Below are 20,660 nucleotides of genomic sequence, written 5' to 3'. Positions count from 1 at the left end.
CTACAGCACCTACTTCCGGTTTCTAAATAAAGTTGGCCGGTAAAAAGTTCCACACCCCAACGGACGCAAGAAATCCTCATCCCGGTAAAAACACGTGCGCTGCAATGCACAGTTGTCGGTACAGAGCCGTTACTCGGTCCTCCCTCGTCGAGAATGTTGAGTTGAGCTCAAGCCAATGCTTGTGTTCTGCTATTCACCACGCGACGAACGGGTAAATTCAGTGGAACATAAAGTAGCCTCTACGTTTTCGTATTACAGGAAAAAGTAACGGGAAGTTTTTCGTTCTACGTTCATCCGCAACAGCGATACCAACGCGTGTTCACACTTCGTTTCTTGTAGATAGAATTAACCTGTTTAGTTTATAATATTAAAGTCCAATGGCAACGCAATAGCTACATAGAATTTGGGCCACTTTTAAGAATTACCCATCGGTTATAATGGATTTCTTTTTTGCTAAAATGCAATTGGCTCTATCCACAATGACCTTAAAACATTAGAGGATGGTATAGTGTTGTGCCAATAACATTGTTAGTTAAAAACTTTTTGGGAAAATTTGCCCTTGTTTGATGGGAAATTGCATAAGGGTACTCATTAATTTTTTTCGTATTTTAAACTGTAATGCAATTGATGTATGCCAATATTTTTGATAATTTATTTTATTTTTAAAAAAAATATGAAAAAAAGTACTGCCCCTAAAGTTTGACTATTATACATGAACTGATTGATTTTTTGATTTTTTTTTATTTGTAATTTATGTCAAAACCTGGTCAACTGTGAATTCCAATGAGCATTTAGAATAAACTTCATGCTGAAACTGGTATCTGGTCTGTTATACAATAATAATCTTTAATCAGATAAAAGATTCCTGATTTTCAGTTCGTATCTATTAATAACAAAGTAAAATAGTTTTTTTTTTTAATTCTTTAAAAATGAAATAGTAAATTTATTCCTCAAAAATAAAATAAAGTTTGTATTAGCCTACAAATTTATTTATTTTTATTATTTTTATTGCAAATATATCATGTTTTGAATATATATATATATATATATATATATTAAAATCGTGATTAGCATGTTTAGAATGATTTATTTTATTCATTATCATATTATAATATTCTTGCATCTCCTTTTAATAAAAAATTATAAAATAAAATAATTCAAATAAATAAATTCCAAAGTGTTGTGTAGAATTTATATTGACTTGATTAATATAGATGCAAAAAAAAAATTAAATTTTAAAAAAAAATTAAAAAAGTCACCTATCTATTATATAAGACAACTATGGTATAACACAAAGAGACAAAGAAGTCTTATGATTGGTCATGAAGAAGGGAACATGGGGAATGTGAGAATATGGAAACAAGATAGTATGGATGAATGAAGAAATGGATGGATGTGTGAGAGATTGTAGTGCCCAATCACATGGATTTTTTGTTTGCATCAATATAAGTCCAAAGTGCCAAAGATTACTTCATTTTGAGGTTTAGATGATAAATTTTAGATCAAATAGAATAACATGACTTAATCAAGAATACTAAGTCTTTAGAGAAACTTAGCTTTATAACTTGTCAAAATTGTTCAAAACAAACAAATTATTGGCATCTAAATAATATATGACATGTAAATACTTATTAATATTACTTACATCAACATCAAAAACAGAATGAAAATAGATGGACTTTTACTTAAATATATAAAAATAGACTTTTACGTGAATAACATATTTTAATCTTTTTAAAATAAAAAACAGAACAAAGATAGATAGACTTTTACTTAAAAGAATTCAAACATTAATTTTCAAAGATTATATATATATATATATTAGAAGAAAAAAATAGATAACAATATTTATCATAGTTTTTATCATAATAATTCATTTATGTTATTTCTTCTCTCTATTTGTGTTAAAATCAACTTTAAATGCCTAAATTAATACAAGATGGAATAGAGATTGTTGAAGCATGATTAATATAGACTTGTAAACATTTGCATAGAATAGCCAAGATTATATAAAATTTTCTTGAAAGTTAATTAGTAGCAAATAGTACAATTAAAAATATATTTTATAGATACAATTAGTTTAAAATAGTAATTTTAACAGAGAAAAAATCATAATAAAAGTATATGCATAAGTCAAAACATAAAACATGTAATGGATCTATAAAGTTTAAAGATGAAAGTACCTCAATATTTTTTGTTGTAGAGATAGTCAATTATGAATAATTTTATTTTATAAAATAAGTAAACAGTATTATTATTATTATTACTATTATTATTATAAAATAAAATAATCTTGTGATATTGCTACATATTGATTTATAATAATAAAAAAAAAGACATATTTATGTCAAAACTCCTTCATTTTATTTTTAAAAAAATGTATATAAAGTCTTGTGTTTCTGAAAATAATTAAAATAAATAAATATATAAAATATTAAAATAAAATATGTATGTTTAACTTAGCACATAATAGATGAAGTTATGCTTAATTGTTTTGTTTTATATAACCTTAAGATAATCTTTGTATGGCTTGAAATTTTATTAGATTGTATTCATAATAAAATACATTTTTTAGGCTTAAAAAAATGAACTTTATTAGCATTACTAACTTCAGAGATAATTTCAAACTGATTGTAAAAAGCTTACATAAATACTATACATAGTAATTACTGGAACAATAGCTTGGACTAGAAGCAATATTCTTTTAAAGTAGAACTTATATAATTTATCATGTCCAAAGTTGTTTAAGTTCTTCCTTCTTGTTTATTTCTTACATTTATGTTCTAATTATTTCTTCTTAAATATTAAATGACGTGATATTAAAATAATTAAAATATATATTAAGTTATATATATATATATATATATATATATAGCTCATGCCACTGCAACTTGCCATCCACTCAACATACTTTTTTATTCTAATAATAAGTTGTTATATTTATTATTTTATATATATATATATATATATATATATATATATTAGTTTTAATAAAAAATAATAAAAAATAGATTTATAAAATTAAAAATTAAAAAACTTATTATATATATATATATATATGTGTGTGTGTGTGTATATATTTTAAATTATACTTTTTACTCAACATTAACAAAAGATGTGGATTGCATGTGGTGGCAGTAGCAAAAGACTATGATGGCTTGTGGTGGTTGGCAAATAGTGTTTAGGTATCTTTTATACATTGCAAAAAATCCACAAATAATAAAAAATACATGTATCAAAATTTTGTTATGCATGTTTTCACAAAATGTATATATGGTTAAATAAAACTAATGTGTTATATGTAATTTAAATATTGATAAAAAATAGACTAAAAAAACAACATGACCATATATATATATATATATATATATATATATATATAAATCTATCAAATAATACACATATAATCTATTGGGATCTATATTTTTGGCTTACGTGACCATATAATAAAATACATAATTTGTATGGACACTGCAATTTTGATAATAGATGTTTGTTAAATCTTGTTTTATAAATCACTAAAAGTTTAGTAAAATTTTAAAAATTTGAATTATCTCAAAGATGAAGAATCTAAGAAATATATATATATATATATATATATATATGTATATATATTTAAAAATTACAAAATTAATTATATGAGTAGATAATATGAAGCAAGTTAGAAAACAATTTAAACTACAATGACTAGCCAAAAGCATAATATGAAACATTAAATTTAGCCAAAAGTTACCACAAAATTAAGATAAATAATTTAGTATATATATATATATATATATATATATACATACACACACACATAAACATAGTAATCTAAAGAATAAATGATGTGAATGATATTTAAAATAATATTTTAAAAATAAAATTCTAATTAAATAAAAAATTTAAAATTTAAAAAAAATGTGTAAAAAGTGCTAAAAAAATTATTTATCTCTAAAGTTATTAACCCCAACTCTCTTAATATATGTTCGAATGGTAATAAGCTATAAAAGGTTATAATAATAATAATAAATTATAGAAATTAAAATTACAACTTGAAACTTTAAAACTTTTGGTTTAAAATTTGGTAATATATATATATATAGTTATTTATTTATGAGGATTTTTTTAAATAATTAAAATAATTAATCAAAAAATAGAAAAATATATGCATATAAATAAATAATCATATTGATAAAACTATATCTCTTTTTAAATTGATTCTAAATCTATTTTCAAAATATAATGTTGTAAAAACTATTTTTATTTTTTAGAAAAAATAGAATCATATGGTTAGCAAAGAAAGAAAGAATAGAATGAAAAAAAAAAAAAAAAAAATCAAATTAAGCCATTAATAAATTGAAAAAGAATTCTTCAGTCCATAAATTAATTAAACAATGTTATATAGTTAGAAGTTGTTTGAATGAATTAAATTGGCATATAAATCTATAGTACATTTTCTAATATATACATATATATATATATATATATATATATAGAGAGAGAGAGAGAGAGAGAGAGAGAGAGAAAGAGAGAGAGATGTTAAATCAACTTACATATTTTTTTAAATAGATCCATTATCAGTAGATCTAAAAGTTGAGTAGAATAGATCTAAGATTAAAGCATAGTGGACGTATATTTTGCTGACAATGGATCAATTTATGAGTTGATTTAAGATTCTCTTATATATATATTTATGTATGTATATTTAGATAGATAGAGGGAATTGTTAAATTGATCCATACATTGACTAAATCAACTCACCCATCATCATTGGTTGAGGATTCAATCATTTTTCATTAATTTTTTATCAATATAGATCCAACATTGGAATTTTCTTTTCATGATGATTAGAATGAGTGGATCAATTTAGTAAATTCTTGGGTCAATTTTAGAATTTCCTACATACATACATACATATATATATACATACATACATATTTTGATTGCAGTTTGATGTTGTCAAACATAGCAAATCAGACAATGGAAGATGGATTGCAATTCATATTACAGAGTTGCATACCTTTCAAATCGATTGGAGGAGTAATGAAGCTGGCAACCCATTTCTTCATTTTGACTTAGGCCAGCCAGAGATGTGGAACACGAGGTGCTCGGTATTGGACAATTCAAGTTTGTGTGAACTCAGAAGATTTTACTGGAAAATCCACATCAACAAGTCCGCAAAAGCACGAGATTCTGGATAGTTCGAAGTTGGGGGTCGCAGATGTAATGAGAAAACTTCAGCAAGAAGGAACCCACCTCCCTTGAAAACACTGAAGACAAAGTTATCACTCTTTCCAGCAAATAGAAGAGTAAAGGTGTATCAGCAAGGTTCAATCAGCTGCAACCCTATAATTCAAATATAGTGTGAGATTTACATCATTGGCAAAGCCCGCTTTAATTATGTAGTATGAGATCTCCAAAACTACAACTACTATCAGCACTAGATCAATAAATTACTGAGAGTAAAATCAGATTGAGCGATCTGGTTGTAGAAGTGATGTTCTGTGGCTTCAGCGTTTCGAGTCTGCCGCTGCTACTGAAAACGATACTTGCAGTCTGTTTCGTAACTTGGGACTCGTTCCATGTGTGGACTAGAAACTGGGACGACAAGTATTGAGACTTATATGTCAATCACAAGTAAATCGATCTACAAATGTCTGTCTAAAGACTTCAGGTGGCCGAAGAAAAGAGGTTAGGGTGATTTCGATTACAATTCAAAGAGCTATCACTAAAACACTATTTCGTTGAGGACCAAGGACACAGTCGCAAACGTTCAGAAACACATTTCCCTATTACGGAATAATCGGCATTACGTGTGCATTAAGAAAACTTTCCTTTTGCACAACTGGCGCATTCTAAAAGCAGAGAAGTGTTCACTTCGAGCCGTAGCCCCGTCTAATTACAGTTGACAAAGACTATATACTTCAGCAAATAAAATGAGAGACATTGTCTACTGGAACCTGTACAGTGGTAAAATTCTGAACACACGGATTGATTAAATCGTGAACTAGACAATTAAAGTAGCTTGCCACAGGATTGGTAGCACATCTAGAAAAATGAACGAACTTATGGTATTCGAAGTACAAATTATAGTAAAGCAACAAGTATCCAAGCTTTCACAACGAGACTGTTACCATTCCTCTACAAATAAGGTGGAAAATGACGTCCAGACTATTCTTGGTTGTCTCAAGAGATGCCATTTTAAGCATCACTATAGCCTCTCCAAACTGCACGAAACTCCTCTCGGAAAGAGTTCAGCCGGGCCTTCAAATTTGGAGTACGGAAAGTTGCATGTAGAAACGGTACTGCGTCACACGAAAGGCACCATGTGTGTTAACCCGAGGACCACAATGCATTTGATAAAGATAGATATTGAAGCAGGAAAACGTGTGTCGAAATGAGTCAATCAAAATCTTGAGAGCGAAGACTACTTCTGGGAAAGAAATCAAAGTCACGACTTGTGTGGCTTTCTGTGCCCAGAATACTAAAAAGAAGCCTTACATGCAATCCCAATAAGTAGAGATCCGAAAACGGTCAAGACAGCAGCAGAATACCACCATACTAGCGTGGTAACTGCACAAGATGCACCAAATCACCGGTCAGTACTACTTTTCCCAGGGTACAGAAGATGGAGTTCACACGTCAGCAGTAGTGCACTCACTCTAATTCACTCCACCACAGATAGACATGGAAGAATCATATCTGCATAATGCCACAACAAACGAATGGAAAGGATCATGAACACTTCGATTATTACTTGTATAATTAATTAAGAAGCGCAACGTCTTCACTCCGATGGGGAAAAGAATGCGGGAAACAAAATCAAACAGTTCTTGAAAACTTCAGAAGTCCGTTAATTTCACATACCAAATCCCAAGCCAGCTACGAAGAGGCGACGATCACGACCACAAATGTAAACGTTGCCTTTCAATGGCCGCCCTCTTGTTCCCGTCCTGCACAAATCAGACATGCATCAGGTTTTTGACGACCGCTTGTCTATTGCACGCGCATATAAAATTTAGATAACATTAGGCTTGATAGAATAGAATTGTATATTTCACGCAAATCTTCTTTAAAATTATCTTAGTGTAGCTTTTAGATAGTCCTGAAACAGTTATTGAATCCTCTTTAATATTACATAACACAACACAGCTAAATACATGCTATAAGGTGCCAGATATGCTCCAGTAGGTAAGTAGGAAAGTGATACGAAGTATTAAGCGAGAGGAAAGTGGTCCTTACGATACAGGGGCACGCAATTTGTGAGCGAGTGGAGGAGAAAATCTTCGTACTGTCCTTGTCAATTTTTCACTAAGCGCCACGGCAAAACTGGATCCCACCCAAGTACCCCAAAGGATAAGCTCCAAGTGATACAAACGGACAAATAACATAAACCAACCCACCAGAACAAGTAATGTCGTACTACTGGACATCACTGTGGAGTACTTGCAGACAGTGCATCTAGGGTCCTCGGACATTCCTATGCATCAAACTCCCTACCATTCGACAATATATTTCGAAGGAGAAACAGAGACCCGCCATAGAAAAAGGTATCGACATAAAGGTAAACGTGGAAATATCCATGGAAACAAGGTCACATGTCTTACCTATCGTTAAGACAGGCTAGAGTAAGAGCTGTCAAAAATACCGCCAATAATGCCAGTGGATTACGCATGAAGGCAATCACTGCACAAATCGGGTGGTTAAAAGATTAATAGACTGTAAAACTAACAATGGCGCTGAGCTTAGGATGCCAGTAAAATCACGAACATAGCAAGCTGTAATAAGTTCTGAACAATAATCATCAAACCATCCATCTTCCTCAGAAACTGAATAAATGATTTGCGAAAACACTCAGGTTGGTATTAACATAAACCAACAAAGAACTAATAGAAAATGAATGTAGACATGTGAGCTGATCAAGTATACATTGAGAAAGTCTTACCAAGAACGAGAATCAACAGACAAAAGTAGTTTGTCCGGTAACTGCATCAAAATACAAAATAGGTTAGTGCCTACTGCTATAGATACACGAAGGACCTCTTATACTGAACAGAGAAACATTTTGTCTTAACCCTGAAACACCTGAAGGTGTGAAGACCTAACCCAGATCATTGTGCTACGCCATCATATTAACATCCTCACTGCATGGTATGAATTTTAAAACATGTTGCATCGAGACGAATAACTAAAAGTAAATAAATAAAACACTATCATAATGATGCATAATAAAATGAAGCACACCTGCCTTCGATTCAATCTAGCCATGCGCAAATAGAACATTTGAAAAACGTAGACTGCAATACATATTTGAGAAACTCACAAAAAACCCTAAATAACATGCCTGCGATAATACTGACTTAAAGATCAGCAATGTACCAGGTACAAACCACGCATAGATAGTTAAAATGCTCTGAATGCCTCAATTAAAACACAACGATCACCTAGTATTCAACAAGTGTCTGACAGCACGAAAGGCTTCAATATAACAAGGGGAGCTACACGTACTCCAACGCATGCATCAACCCATTAAAACTAGTTCCAGTAGTGCATCAACAACTAAGCAAGCATCAGGGAAACGCATCTCACTGGAAGACGTTGAATGTCCGCCATAATCAACGGGCTCCTCCACAATAAGACTGCCGAGGTCCTTCAGATGCAGTTTGGATCTGATGGACACAGGACCTCTCCAATAAATAGACATAAACATGCAAAACGAAACTAGAACTAGAGTTTATTCGTGAGCTAAACCTAAGAATGGACAACAATCAGTAACACAGATCATAAGAGTATTTTGAATGAAATGCTGCCAATATCTCTGAAGTACAGCATAATCCAATGTATCCTTAAAGCGTCTACTTTCATACGAGTCAACACATAGCGGTCCTTTCAAAAGCTCCTGTAAGTGCATATCACCCTGGTTTCTCATCCTAGGGGCAACCAAAAAAAATAAAAAGTAAATAAAGAGAGAGAGAGAGAGAGAGAGAGAGAGAGAGAAAAAAAAAGAAAAAGAAAAAGAAAAAGAAACAAGCGCACAAGCGTAAGTGGACTTAGAGGAGAGTGCGTTGTAAACTCAGCGGAGTCGATTCATCTGCCAAAACCTAAATACTCAATTGGCAGCCCCTATATCGATAGTGACGGAGGCACATTCCCAAAAACCCAACCACAAGAATCAGACGCGACAACACGCGGAGCAAGATGAACTTACTAATAAATGTTGCACTTGAAGCGCCCATCCCATTTCGATTGCGTTTTCGGGACAGCAAATTTGGCAAAGAACTCTGTCAAAGGACGGGGCGGTTGCGACCACTCGACCTCCTTCAAAGCATCCGCAAGCTCATCTATCGTCACATTACTCCAATCCATCGCACCTTCTGCCGACGACGACAACAACAACCTCCTCCAAAGTAACTAAACCAAAAAAAAATAACCTTCTTCAAATGCCAACCTCTCCACCACCACGACTTCACCCTGGTTCCACCGCCTCTGCAAATCCAAATCCTAAAACCGGCACCTACAATTACCGCAACAGCCTTCACCACACCCTTTCCAACTCCACCCTTCTTCACAACCAAACCCTGACGCGACACGAAACCCTAGTGTGGCCCTATCAGCCTCAAGACGTAGTCTCCGAGATCGAAATTGGTCTCTACAGAATGCCCGAGCAATGGTGAAAACGAAGCAAGAGGAGTGGCGACTGAGCGGTGCATGCAATCGAGGGAGGGAAATCGGATTGCAAGGGAGAATTGCACAACGGCGGCGAGGTTGCGTCTCTTAGAGAGAGAGAGAAATATGGTCAATGCCGTTTGACTTGGCCCCCAAGGCATCATCCTTGCCTGCCTCTTTCCGCGTTCCTTCCTCCTCCTCCTCCTCAAGTTAAAAACCATGACATTTGTATATAAGTTTCTAAAAATATGTATATTTTATTTTCAATATGGGATTGTTAAATCGACTTAGGCGTATACTAAATCAATCCATCTATCTTCATGCATGTGCACATAAATTTTTGAGCTCCCCTTTTCATTAGTTGTGGATCTAATAGTGGAGATTTTTTGGATGATGGTTATGGCATTGCCACTATTGGTGCAAATTACAATGTTGGATGCCTTGGCCTTGAAATAGGTCTTGTCATGGTCTATTCAATGACCTTGGCAAGTTTGTCCTTAGAAAGATAAAGAATTTCCCTAAGAGCTTGTCCTTCCTCCTATTCCTCCAGATTTTGGCCAATTTGAACCATTAGTGAAGGGACTTCTCGAAAGTATTGGGAGGGGGGAAGGGTATGAGTGGGATTAGCTGGCCTTGATGGTGCCAACAAGTAGACATGCCCTTAAAATAAGTGATTTGATTTAATAAATACATGGATTGATTTAAGATTTTTTTATAAATATTAACCCAAAAAATTAACTAAAAATGACATGATTCAATATAGTCTTATATTTGAATATTAAAATAGTATAATAATTGATTTATTTACTTTTTTTAAAACTTGATTTCATTAATATATATACATAACCATCAAAATATATAACTTTTTAAATATATCATGAATATTTGTATTATTTTTATTAAATAAAAAGGAAAAAAAACTTAATATTATTATAATTAAAAAATATTTGAATATTAAAAGTACATAATCTTTGATAATGTTTTCTTCACATTTTGAAATCAAAATATAATAATGCTTATATTCTTTATTAAGATTTTGCAATATATGAAGATATTATGATATTCTATTGAAAAAATTAAAAATTAAAAAAATTATACATTACAACTAATAGATTTTGTTAAATTAAAACAAAATTTATAATAATGTTTTTACAATAATTTTATTAAAATATCAAATTTATTATATTTTTAATATTTTTATATTATATATTAATCATTCTATACTATAATATTGGTTTCTGGATTATAATAAAATTATATCTAATGTTTAAGAATCATTTCATTTTAGTATTCAACAATGGCAATAATGACTAACATGTATACTTTAAGATTGAATGTTGTAGAGAATTTAGAGGTAATATTTAAACCACCTAATAAAAAATGGTTGTCCAAATCTTGACTTAATTATTAGACATTGGCCAAATTTAAATTATTGGAAGATGAAGTAGGTTAAGATGAATAGAATAAAGCTTAGTTTGCATGATTGAAGAATAAAATAAAATAAAAATTATATTTCTATTTATTATAACTTGCATGATCTAAGAATTATATAACTGTCATGGACATATATATTTATTCCAATAATTACCTATATGATAAAAATAAATTAATTTCATAATATCTTTTAAAGAAGCTCAGTAAAAGCATTATAGATGCGGTTTTGACTTTACATATATTTGTAGTTGATTGGTAGGTTAGAAACTTGGTCAATATGTTAGCTATATACCATACATGTTGATAGCTTGTGGAACAAGCTAACTATGTGGCATACAAAGAGAAAACTTTGTTTGCAAGTTAAAATATGTGTCTTGCAAAGTCAACATGTGTTGGAAGTCTTATAGAACGTCACCACGTAACTCCTAATTAGATAGTATATCTGGAGGCAAGAGTGAAGCCTTCTTCACTCTTCTCAATGCCTTTCTACTCCTTAGGCTTGTTTCAAGACTTTCTAGTCTTCTTATCTTTGGCAATAGCCATTCTAATTCAATATATAACTATCTTCGAATGATTTTCTAGTCTTTTCAAGTGACACAAGAATGTATTGAGATTCTATTTCTTTGAGATTCATGTCTTTGACAATAACATAGTTTAATTTTAATTTATAAAACTAGAATGCTCAAATAAAATGTTATCAATAAATATTTTATTGATAATATTTAACTTCATGATATATAATATAGGTTTTTAAATCCTTAAATTATTAATTTACATATGAATATTAATTAAAGACTACCATAAGTGTTATTTATAATTTCTTCATAAATACTAAATTAAAAAATATCTTTGGATTATTTTGTTTATTTATTATTCATATGTATTTGATGAAGTTTTTAACATTGATATATAATTTATAATTTTATGCCACATATTTATTTATACTAACTAAGGCTTCTTTTAACTTTTGGTACAAATCACTAATTAAAGCTTATAGAGAAGTATATTAATAAAAATTATTAGTAAAATTACAACAAAAAACTTCTTATGAAAGCTTTTTAATATATTTATAATTCAAAAGTTATATTAGAATAATGTAAAAATTTCCTTTAATAATATTGGATGTTGTAAAAAGTTTTAACAAAATGTACAAAGTTACAAAAATACACTACAGTCTAAATCTATGATATTGTATTACAAAAATTAAAATATAATATTGAAGTTGAGCAATAATATTTCAATAGCAACACTGTACAAAGACAATTATGTTATAATTGTTAAAATGTTTAATAGGGTGAATACTTCTACCCTCAAATATTATAATGAAAAAAATGTAATATTGAACTAGATGTATGAAACAGCAAAAAGAAAAGAAGGTAGCTTTTAGAAATAAATTTGGAGACATCATCTGTGAGATTACAAATCAGCTACTTAAGCTATAAATCCTTCCATTATCATAAAACCTCCACTGTACACTCAGCCTTGCTAGGGAGGTGTTTTCATGCCACATTACACAAAGCAACTGAATAGCACATGATCAGCCTCATTCCTTCACTGTGGTTCCTGTGAAGATAAGAGTTGTATGTCATAAACCTCCTTGCGGAAGACCTACAATTATACTCTAATGCTCTCCAAAACGGCAGAGGGGCAAGTGAGGCAAGGGCTCAATAAAGGTTGTAGAAATGTGAACTTTATGAAGTTTGTGGATTCAACTGGGTGTTATCAACGAAGCAGCCACTCACAAGTATTGTTTTTTCGTAGCCAGCACTTCTCCACTTGATCACTTGGCGGTTTCATGACCTTCCATTATTTCCTTTGTAAAATTGACCTTCTAATCAATGAAAAGCCGAGACAAGCATCACAATGCATGTAGCACCAGACCTTACAACTGGTGGATAAATACCTTGATGTTGTAGAATTTCGTAAGCGTTTACAGATGTAACAAAGCAGCATTATTCATCCAGACATTTTCTTCAGCGTGTTAATGTATGTGTAGCGAGAGAATAAAACAAAAAGTCTTCGATACCTGTAACAGCAGAACACTTATTTGACATCAAAGCAATGAACTTCAAGACGTTAAAACACTGAAGTGCAAGCAAATGCAGCACTGCAAAGTGCAGCCACCATTGCATATGGAAGTAATACATGCACATTTCTATTAATGTAATAACGCTTGTATGACAGCTCATTCCCATACTGCATGTTCCAAGGCAAACGTGATCAAACAAAAAGAAAAAAAGAAAAAAAAGATTGAAAAAATAGCATATCAAGTTCTAAATCTTACCAAACCCATTGGCTTCTATGCTGACTCATGGCCACAATACTTGTCCTAGGACTTGGATTGACAAGATAATGCAACTTTTCTTCGTCAATTGAAATCCTCTTGAGCACCAGTGCACAAAGCTCAAATGGTCCAGAGTACTTCCGCAACATGTTTGTACTTGCCTACAAAATTTTCACAGATATTTTAGGTCCTGCTAGGCATGTCTCAGCAAGCCTCAAAGTTCTTTATCTTCTTCTAGTAAATGCAGTTCAATATGACGCATCTACTTAGATGCACTTCCTTTGTAAGGGTTAGAAGTCAGAAACAATGGACAGTATATTAGCTGTGGCAACCTAAAAATAAGAGCAAAGAAAGCTTACAAGCTCCCATCCTTGAATAACCTCATCCGCAGAGCCTTCCTTGCTGTTTATCGTATTTCCTTCTTCAAACAGAAACGCTCTGTAACACACGATGTAAAGCATGTCATATTTGTTCTGGATTCGTTGCACAGAGTTCATCCTAGCCATAGTGAAACTTCGATGATAAACTTGTTGCAATGTTACCTACCGCAGGAAACCACGATATACACCTCGTAAGCATCAGCAGTATGTAGTAATTGCTATCGATGTACATCACATAACTCACGACTTTAAGGCTGCAGTTCTGTGCTGCTTACCGTACTCCACTATGAACTGCACGGTGGTTAGGATGTCCAGAGATGCCATAGCTATCGAAAGTCAGGATCTGCAGACAAAGCACGTTTACATTATTTCAGAGAACTTTAAGTAATGAGACATTTGAAAGAACCAACCCGAGGGTGACCTTCCAAGCTCGAGGCAACAGGACACAAATTTTGGATAGAAATGAGCTTTTTTATCTTCCTCGAGAAACCTGATTCTCGAAAAAATTCTCAAGAGAGATAAAAAGGATACCTTCTGCACAAGCATGTCATTGACGGTATCAAACCTGATCTAATGAGTGTTGCAAACAAAGAAAGACAAGACATCTGGAGACAAAATAACAATTTCGAGAGACAGGCCATGGAAAAGACAGAAACATGAATGCTGCGAAGTACTTAGAGTCTAATCAACAGAACCGATAGAATCTAGGAAGAGGGACTTACGATCTGTATGTTGTGATCTGCAACTGCCTGCCTTAAGAGCTTCACAATGAGTGATTGATCCCATTGACATGAAAATCCATCCTGTATCAGACAATAGGTGTTGCGGTTTAACACCTTTATATGCAAGAATATTTGAAGCCATTTCAACGAACCCAGTTTATGCCATGAACATCTGAACATGATCTCTGAAGAGACTAACGAGAACCTCAGTAAATGATTTTAAAACTGGACTAGTAGAAAGAACAGAGCAGGAGAAGCTTACTTGGAGGGATGGATGGTCAACAACATTGACATTCGCTGTTGGAATCTGCCCCACCATCTCAAACTTCTTAGAACGAAAATTGGGTCAGTTACATGTGAACAAGGACACTGCTAGCAAGAGACGGCAGATTTTTGCAACATCTATGCATCCGAACAAAGCAAAACCACTAATCTCTCTATCACTACCTCAAGAGGAAATATAAAAATACATCCGCCTTTACTTGGAAGAGCAACAAAACCACAGGAGTGACCAGAGAACTGATCATACAAACAATGGAATTGAACTCCGCTGCGCATGTAGTCAGTCAACAACCACAATACATTTAACAGTGGGCTAATTCAGTTGCTTCTGGGTGCTAATGTGAACGCAAGCGTAACAATTAGGGTTACGATGAAGATTTCCTTCAGAGTACTCTTGAATAACTCACTCATATTCTAATCATCAAATTCTTTCGATTTTTCTATCCCAAGATACAAGGGCTAAAGCCAGAACATAAGGCTGGGGAATGCACCTGGAGGACGGAACACGCGGTGTACATCTCCGACTTGCGCGCACTACCAAGTCCATCAGCGTTACCTATAATGTACCTCCGAACACTTCGATGTCAAAACAATGCACGAATGTTACTAAATACTCAGAGATCATATGTACTAACAGGTCCTGCAAAGGTAGCACCTAGCAGCTCTGAAGCAAAATCCTACAATTGCACGCCCTGGATAGAAATCGAACCTGTTGACATACAAATCGTGTGAATATTGTAGACTCCAAGCTTAGCAAGCGACAGCAGAGTTGGTCCAAAGAACCTATGTAAGAAACAATGGTCCCAGCAATGGTTTATCATGGCTTTCAACTCCCCTCACATAAATTGCAAACCACATCAATTCACTGCCGCTGCTATTTTCCAATGCAACAATACTGGCTAAATCTCAAAAAAATTAAGATCTCAAGTCTTCAAGGTTCGAAAAAGTAAGAAAGCTAGATTACATGGATTCGTCATCTGGGTGTGCCACTACCAAGAGGACATTGATATTTTCTCCATTTGCAGATTCTGGCATTGAGGCAAGCACAAGGGGAATGTGATGTTAAATAAAACTATTTCAGATTTACACATATCAATCAAGAACTCAAACATCGTTACTCAATGTGCATCCTACTCACAATAGATTGTATTACATAGTCGTATTCTGGAACGAGAAACAGTCTCACGAGGAGCCAGATTGCGCACTCAATCGGAAGATGTGACGTTGAAGACCCACTTTTAGTAGAAGGCAGCGGACGCGGCTGCAATGTGGAAGACTGCAGCAACAAGCAGAAGAAAGGCACTAGAAAGGCAATTCCCAACGCAAGCCCTGCCAGCAACATCATCATCGTTTGAGTTTTTACAGCTGCCCTGTACGAGGCGGAGTTTAGATCGGCGACAGAATCATGCATGAGAAGCTGTAAAAACAACCCAAATAAATGCAAAGACTCAGTGAAATTCAGCTTGCTAAATCTCTAACGCATGAGCCTCAGCTACTCTCTCCCATCAAGAAGCTAACAAATGAGTCTTATGCACGGGATTCTTCAACACCGACGATGTTGCTGCTGAAACCCAGTTTTGGTAAGGAACACGTGGCAAACCCTACTACTAATATTGCTTTAAGAGAAGGTGGCGGGGCCATACCATTTGAAGTAATAAGGCTCGGTTGGTAGTTTCCATCCTCTCTATCACGTGTTAAGGGATCACTTCATTAGGTTATGTTTGGTTTGAAGAGTTAACAGAGAGATGAAGTGACAATCGGCAACAAACATGCCGATCTTCTGATCTACGATTATCTGTGCGGGTTTTTTAGAGACGTTCTGCAACTGTTTCTGGTTGTGTATATTTGCTTGATTGGGTGTGCACGAAGCTGAGAGGCAGAGGATCTGGGGTTTGCAGGAATCGGAAGACATGCTCAGAATCTAACAGGCTGACGAATTGCCTAGTTGAAGGTTGGAAGTTCCTTGCGAAGCAGGATTGTGGAGGATACGCCGCGGAAGCGTTTTCTTAACGAACTGCCTCGATCCGCCTAGAAATCAAACCCATAGCACCATGATTGTTTGTGTAGCTGTCGTGGGACACAATGTATAGCATTTCAACCCATTGAATTGATTTTTTGCGTTTCCCATCCGTCTGCGAAGTTAGCTTAAAGTGATAGTCGCGCGAATAGGTCTAGAACTTGTTCTTGCTTCTGTTTGCGGCACGTCTTGTCAAAGTGAGACAAGAGTAGCAAGTGTGTGTTGCATGGAGTCGGCCAACCCGAAGTCTTGATGCCGCTTTGGATCCGTGCCAAACTTTGCTGAGTTCTTTCCCCGGAGCTCTTAAATCGATGGGGTTGGTCGATTTAGGTTATGCGAGTAGAGGGGATTGACATTGGTTGTGGGGTTGCAGAACAATCCACTATACCTGCAGAGTTTCGTTGACGATGACAATACCCTAAAATTTCACTACATTGTTCACTGCTCTCTGGACGTAATCGAAGAGAAAGGTAGCGGTTGCTGACTATCTTCTAGGATATTTTTGCAAATTTCCATCTGCAATAACCTAAATTAAACCAAGTTTATTACCTCGCCTCCATGACACCAAATAACAAACAGTTGTGGATGCTGCGTCGTTCTTTTTCCCGCAAAGAATTCTTTTCTTCATTCCAGGTTTTCCTCCTTCAGTGCTTACTTGCATTACCTTCGAGGGTATACAGCAGCAGCAAGGATCCGCTTCGGCTACTTCTGTAGCTAATATTGAACGTGTCAGTTTTTGGGATTGCATAGTTTGAGCCTCACAAGCGAGGATGCAGGCATGAATTTAAGGAATGCTCTTGTATTGTATCTGTGGCAGTAAGCAATTCTAAAAGAGCTGGTGTGAATCTCAATGAGACATTCTTGGGGCTTCTCTACCCTACAGAAGACTATAAAGTGTAAGTTGTTTTCTCAGCATTATGATTTTCCTGTATTTCAGGTTGTATCAGTTCTCATACAAGCCGTAAGTTGGTTTTTCTTCTTAAACCGAAGAAGTTCGTGTGCAATAATTCAACTTAGAAAAAAATTGAATTCGATCCCCTTGAGTATCAGCTTAGATTGTGTACCTGATTATGGGATGAGGGTGCTCACAGCCGCTAGCGTCGTTGATTTGGCTCCTTGACAAAGCAGGTTTGGCTATATGAGTAACACAAAGATTAAGTTTGTCCTGGTGACTACGGATCATGACTTGCGGGATGCTGATGTTCGAAATGTAAGTGTCCAGCAACATTGCAAATTCCAGACCTACCTAATTTTTTTCAGAAATAATTGATTTTCACATCAGATGAGAGTCAAATGTGTTATCAACTCTAGTGAGGAGCGTGGTCAGTTCCACTTACGCTCTCTCTTTGGATGTCCAGTTTTTTCGGCGCCTTCATGGAGCATATGTAGACGCAGCATCCAACCCCTTCCATGTACCCGGAAAGAGAATTACTTCAGCAGCCTTTGCTGAGCGAGTTAGCAACGTTGTGAAGACGTTTGGATTTGGTGCTGCAGCGTAGAGGAGTCAGTCACTTTTGATTCTCCATTGTTCAAGGTTTTAGAATCACGTAAACTCTGTTTACCCTCTGCAGTTGCAAGGGCATTAATGCAGGAAAATCATCTCATGACCTTCATTATCACTCTTACAATTCTCAAGAATTCAGTTCGTCGACGAGTCTCTTATCGAAGAAAAAGTTTTAATAGCCTTCTGGTTTTCCAACTGCAATAAATTTTGTCGTTTCAGACCAGCTGATGCCTATCCTTATCCTGCACCAGCTGATTTGGACGCAGAGTGAGGCTATTTCCTGAATTTGCACACATCGTCACGGATGCAGTTTGCTGTGATTGTTGATCCCTATGCATAGAAGGTTCTTTTCCAGCCACTGCAGTGGCTCATGGGAGCACACGCCACCACAATTACGCCATGGACAATCTGCATGAGATGTAAGCTCTGTCAGAATGTTCTGACTGACCTTCCTCTATGGGAAGGTGCAACCAGAGTTGAGCAGTTTATGCTTGCAGAGTGCAGCTGAAGATAGGTAGATTAGCGATTTGCTGAGCTTTTGTGCAGGATTGTCTGGTGCCCGGAATCTGAATGCCTCACTTGAAGTCTATGCACAGAATACGGTAACATACATACTCTCAGTGGGTACAGAGGCTTCTAAACCACATCCAATCCTAGGCTTAGTGAGTCTTTCTGCTGTCAACTCTGATATGGCACCAGTGTCTGTGGGAGGAGCTATGCAAAATACTACATTTGCCTGAAGCATCATAGGCGTTGATTTGATTTGATTCATGTCTCGAAAGCATGTAATTGCCACTTCTAGTTTGCATGAAAACGTATATAAGCGTTTTTATTCCAGAAAAAATTCATTGGTAGGAAAGAGTCACCTAGAATCAACCTCTAAATATGGCATTGGGGAGGATGACCATGTTAAACCATTGCTCGCCCTAATTAGAAGTTCACAAAAATGTAAGATCTTTAAGCTTGCCTGATGAATGAATGGCCCTAAAGGTGATAAGATTTGGCCAAGTGAATGTAGCCCAAGCAAAACTCAAGTGTGAATTTAGTGGTAGTAGGTGGACAATGTGTGGGTATCAATCCTCTGTTCTTAATTTCAACCAAGTAGATGCAAATGTTTTAGACAATATTTATTTGTAGATTGAATTTGGAGAATTATTTTTGGAACTTAGCAGGAAACATTAAATTGAAACATAATTTTTCTATAAATTTACATGATAAGATTGCCATCCATGTTGAAAGTGCTAGAAAAGAAATTTGTATGTCTATTGTGTTAAATAATTTAGTTATTTAACAAAACAAAGCAACTTACAATAAAGCAAAATTTTGCAATAATAGAAAATTAATTAATATTCAGATTTTTTAATCTTAAATATCATAATACTAAAGTTACTTGTAACAAAGTTGTATTTAATTATTTCTCTTCATACACAATATAATAAATATTTAGTTTTTTTTGGAAGGGGGATCTACTTTGCATCTAATATATGTACAAAATAATCTTTAATTTTGAGAATTGTTAATGCTTCATCTCCAATTGATATTATTACACCCCACATAACCTCATTGTAAACAACTAGCTAACAATATGCCTCTTTTTTTTAGCACATTATTTCCTCTCTTTGCTTATAGAAAGAGTGGTTGTTGAGAGGGAGACAATGAATATTTTATGAAAAAATAAGTTGTGAGTTATTCTCTCTCTCTCTCTCTCTCTCTCTCTCTCTATATATATATATATATATATATAATAATCCAAAAATGGTTTAATTTAAACAATTTTTTTTTATTTTGATTTTTTGCTGCCAAAAACACACAAAAAAAAAAAAAAAAAAAAAAAAAAAACTCATTTTTAATTTATTCTATTTGGGTCAATAATGAAGTTAAATATTAGACTACCAAATGTATCTTAAGCATAAAGGTACACTTTCTAGACAATTTAAGTCATGTAGAAGACATGTGAGGTGTAGCAATATCAATTGGGGATGTAGCATTATTAATTATCTTAATTTTCTATTAAAATATTGATTTTTGATTTTTCAAATATTGATGATGAAAAATCTTGTATATTTTGGTTTGCATTAGTTAAATTCTTTTCATCTAAATTGAATTCATATGTCATCTTTAAGAAGCTCAAAATTGATATAAATATAATATAAATTAATACTAAAAATACAAATATAAAAAATAGAGATTAAAATAGCTTCTTTAGTTAACAATTGAAGAAGATACACTATTAAATACTGAGGCCATTTGTAATCATCTATCAAATAAATTTAAATAGTTATGCCTTAAGATCCTATCTATCATGTAAATTTATTACTTTTTAGAAGCCTAATATAAGTAAATTATTCTGAGAATAATTCTTCTACTAATAATTCTAATTATAGATAAT

General features: G+C 33.8%; 3 protein-coding genes across 4 annotated transcripts; 1 reads left to right on the top strand and 2 right to left on the bottom strand.

The window, feature by feature from the left end:
* Window positions 1-6,031: 6,031 nt before the first annotated feature.
* Window positions 6,032-9,720, bottom strand: LOC112290775 (PRA1 family protein A1). The gene is made up of 7 exons (XM_024537444.3): window positions 9,191-9,720; window positions 7,928-7,968; window positions 7,590-7,668; window positions 7,225-7,311; window positions 6,850-6,935; window positions 6,484-6,555; window positions 6,032-6,287 (listed from the first exon to the last, which is right to left on the bottom strand). The coding sequence occupies exons 1-7, from the start codon at window positions 9,346-9,348 to the stop codon at window positions 6,184-6,186; spliced, it is 627 nt and encodes a 208-aa protein (XP_024393212.1). The 5' UTR covers window positions 9,349-9,720; the 3' UTR covers window positions 6,032-6,183.
* A 2,715-nt stretch (window positions 9,721-12,435) lies between these two features.
* LOC112290847 (putative N-acetylglucosaminyl-phosphatidylinositol de-N-acetylase) lies at window positions 12,436-16,435 on the bottom strand. The gene is made up of 11 exons (XM_024537626.3): window positions 16,394-16,435; window positions 15,987-16,079; window positions 15,715-15,778; window positions 15,460-15,533; window positions 15,242-15,306; window positions 14,731-14,775; window positions 14,469-14,549; window positions 14,022-14,089; window positions 13,726-13,804; window positions 13,367-13,527; window positions 12,436-13,108 (listed from the first exon to the last, which is right to left on the bottom strand). Coding segments are annotated over exons 3-11 (645 nt in total). The 5' UTR covers window positions 15,717-15,778; window positions 15,987-16,079; window positions 16,394-16,435; the 3' UTR covers window positions 12,436-13,038.
* Window positions 16,292-18,556, top strand: LOC112290848 (uncharacterized). Of its 2 annotated transcripts, XM_073538209.2 has the most exons (6): window positions 16,292-16,414; window positions 16,649-16,834; window positions 17,141-17,237; window positions 17,585-17,663; window positions 17,896-17,977; window positions 18,126-18,556. In XM_073538209.2, the coding sequence occupies exons 2-6, from the start codon at window positions 16,802-16,804 to the stop codon at window positions 18,264-18,266; spliced, it is 432 nt and encodes a 143-aa protein (XP_073394310.1). In that variant the 5' UTR covers window positions 16,292-16,414; window positions 16,649-16,801; the 3' UTR covers window positions 18,267-18,556. The 2 variants fall into 2 exon arrangements, with proteins under 2 accessions (XP_073394310.1, XP_024393395.1); XM_024537627.3 differs by lacking the exon at window positions 16,292-16,414 and having other exon boundaries at window positions 16,415-16,834.
* Window positions 18,557-20,660: the final 2,104 nt, after the last annotated feature.

Source organism: Physcomitrium patens, chromosome 13 (assembly GCF_059467195.1).
Source record: "Physcomitrium patens ecotype Gransden chromosome 13, ASM5946719v1, whole genome shotgun sequence".
NCBI lineage: Eukaryota > Viridiplantae > Streptophyta > Bryopsida > Funariales > Funariaceae > Physcomitrium > Physcomitrium patens.
The sequence above is the reverse complement of the archived record's forward strand: the minus strand, read 5'-3'. Positions and strand labels throughout refer to the sequence as shown.

Bases quoted from the DNA above. Each gene is read 5' to 3' on its own strand.
- LOC112290775 (XM_024537444.3), bottom strand. From the start codon at position 9,348: ATGGATTGGAGTAATGTGACGATAGATGAGCTTGCGGATGCTTTGAAG. The intron at 7,669-7,927 runs GTAAGACTTTCT...CGATTTGTGCAG, and splicing joins TCTGTTGATTCTCGTTCTTG to TGATTGCCTTCATGCGTAAT. The intron at 6,288-6,483 runs GTAAGGCTTCTT...CGTGTGACGCAG, and splicing joins TCTACTTATTGGGATTGCAT to TACCGTTTCTACATGCAACT.
- LOC112290847 (XM_024537626.3), bottom strand. The intron at 14,090-14,468 runs GTAAGTCCCTCT...CTTTGTCTGCAG, and splicing joins CAGATCACAACATACAGATC to ATCCTGACTTTCGATAGCTA. The intron at 13,109-13,366 runs GTAAGATTTAGA...CTGCTGTTACAG, and splicing joins CATAGAAGCCAATGGGTTTG to GTATCGAAGACTTTTTGTTT.
- LOC112290848 (XM_073538209.2), top strand. From the start codon at position 16,802: ATGATTGTTTGTGTAGCTGTCGTGGGACACAAT. The intron at 16,835-17,140 runs GTATAGCATTTC...GTGGGGTTGCAG, and splicing joins TAGCTGTCGTGGGACACAAT to AACAATCCACTATACCTGCA. The intron at 17,664-17,895 runs GTAAGTTGTTTT...TTGACAAAGCAG, and splicing joins CCTACAGAAGACTATAAAGT to GTTTGGCTATATGAGTAACA.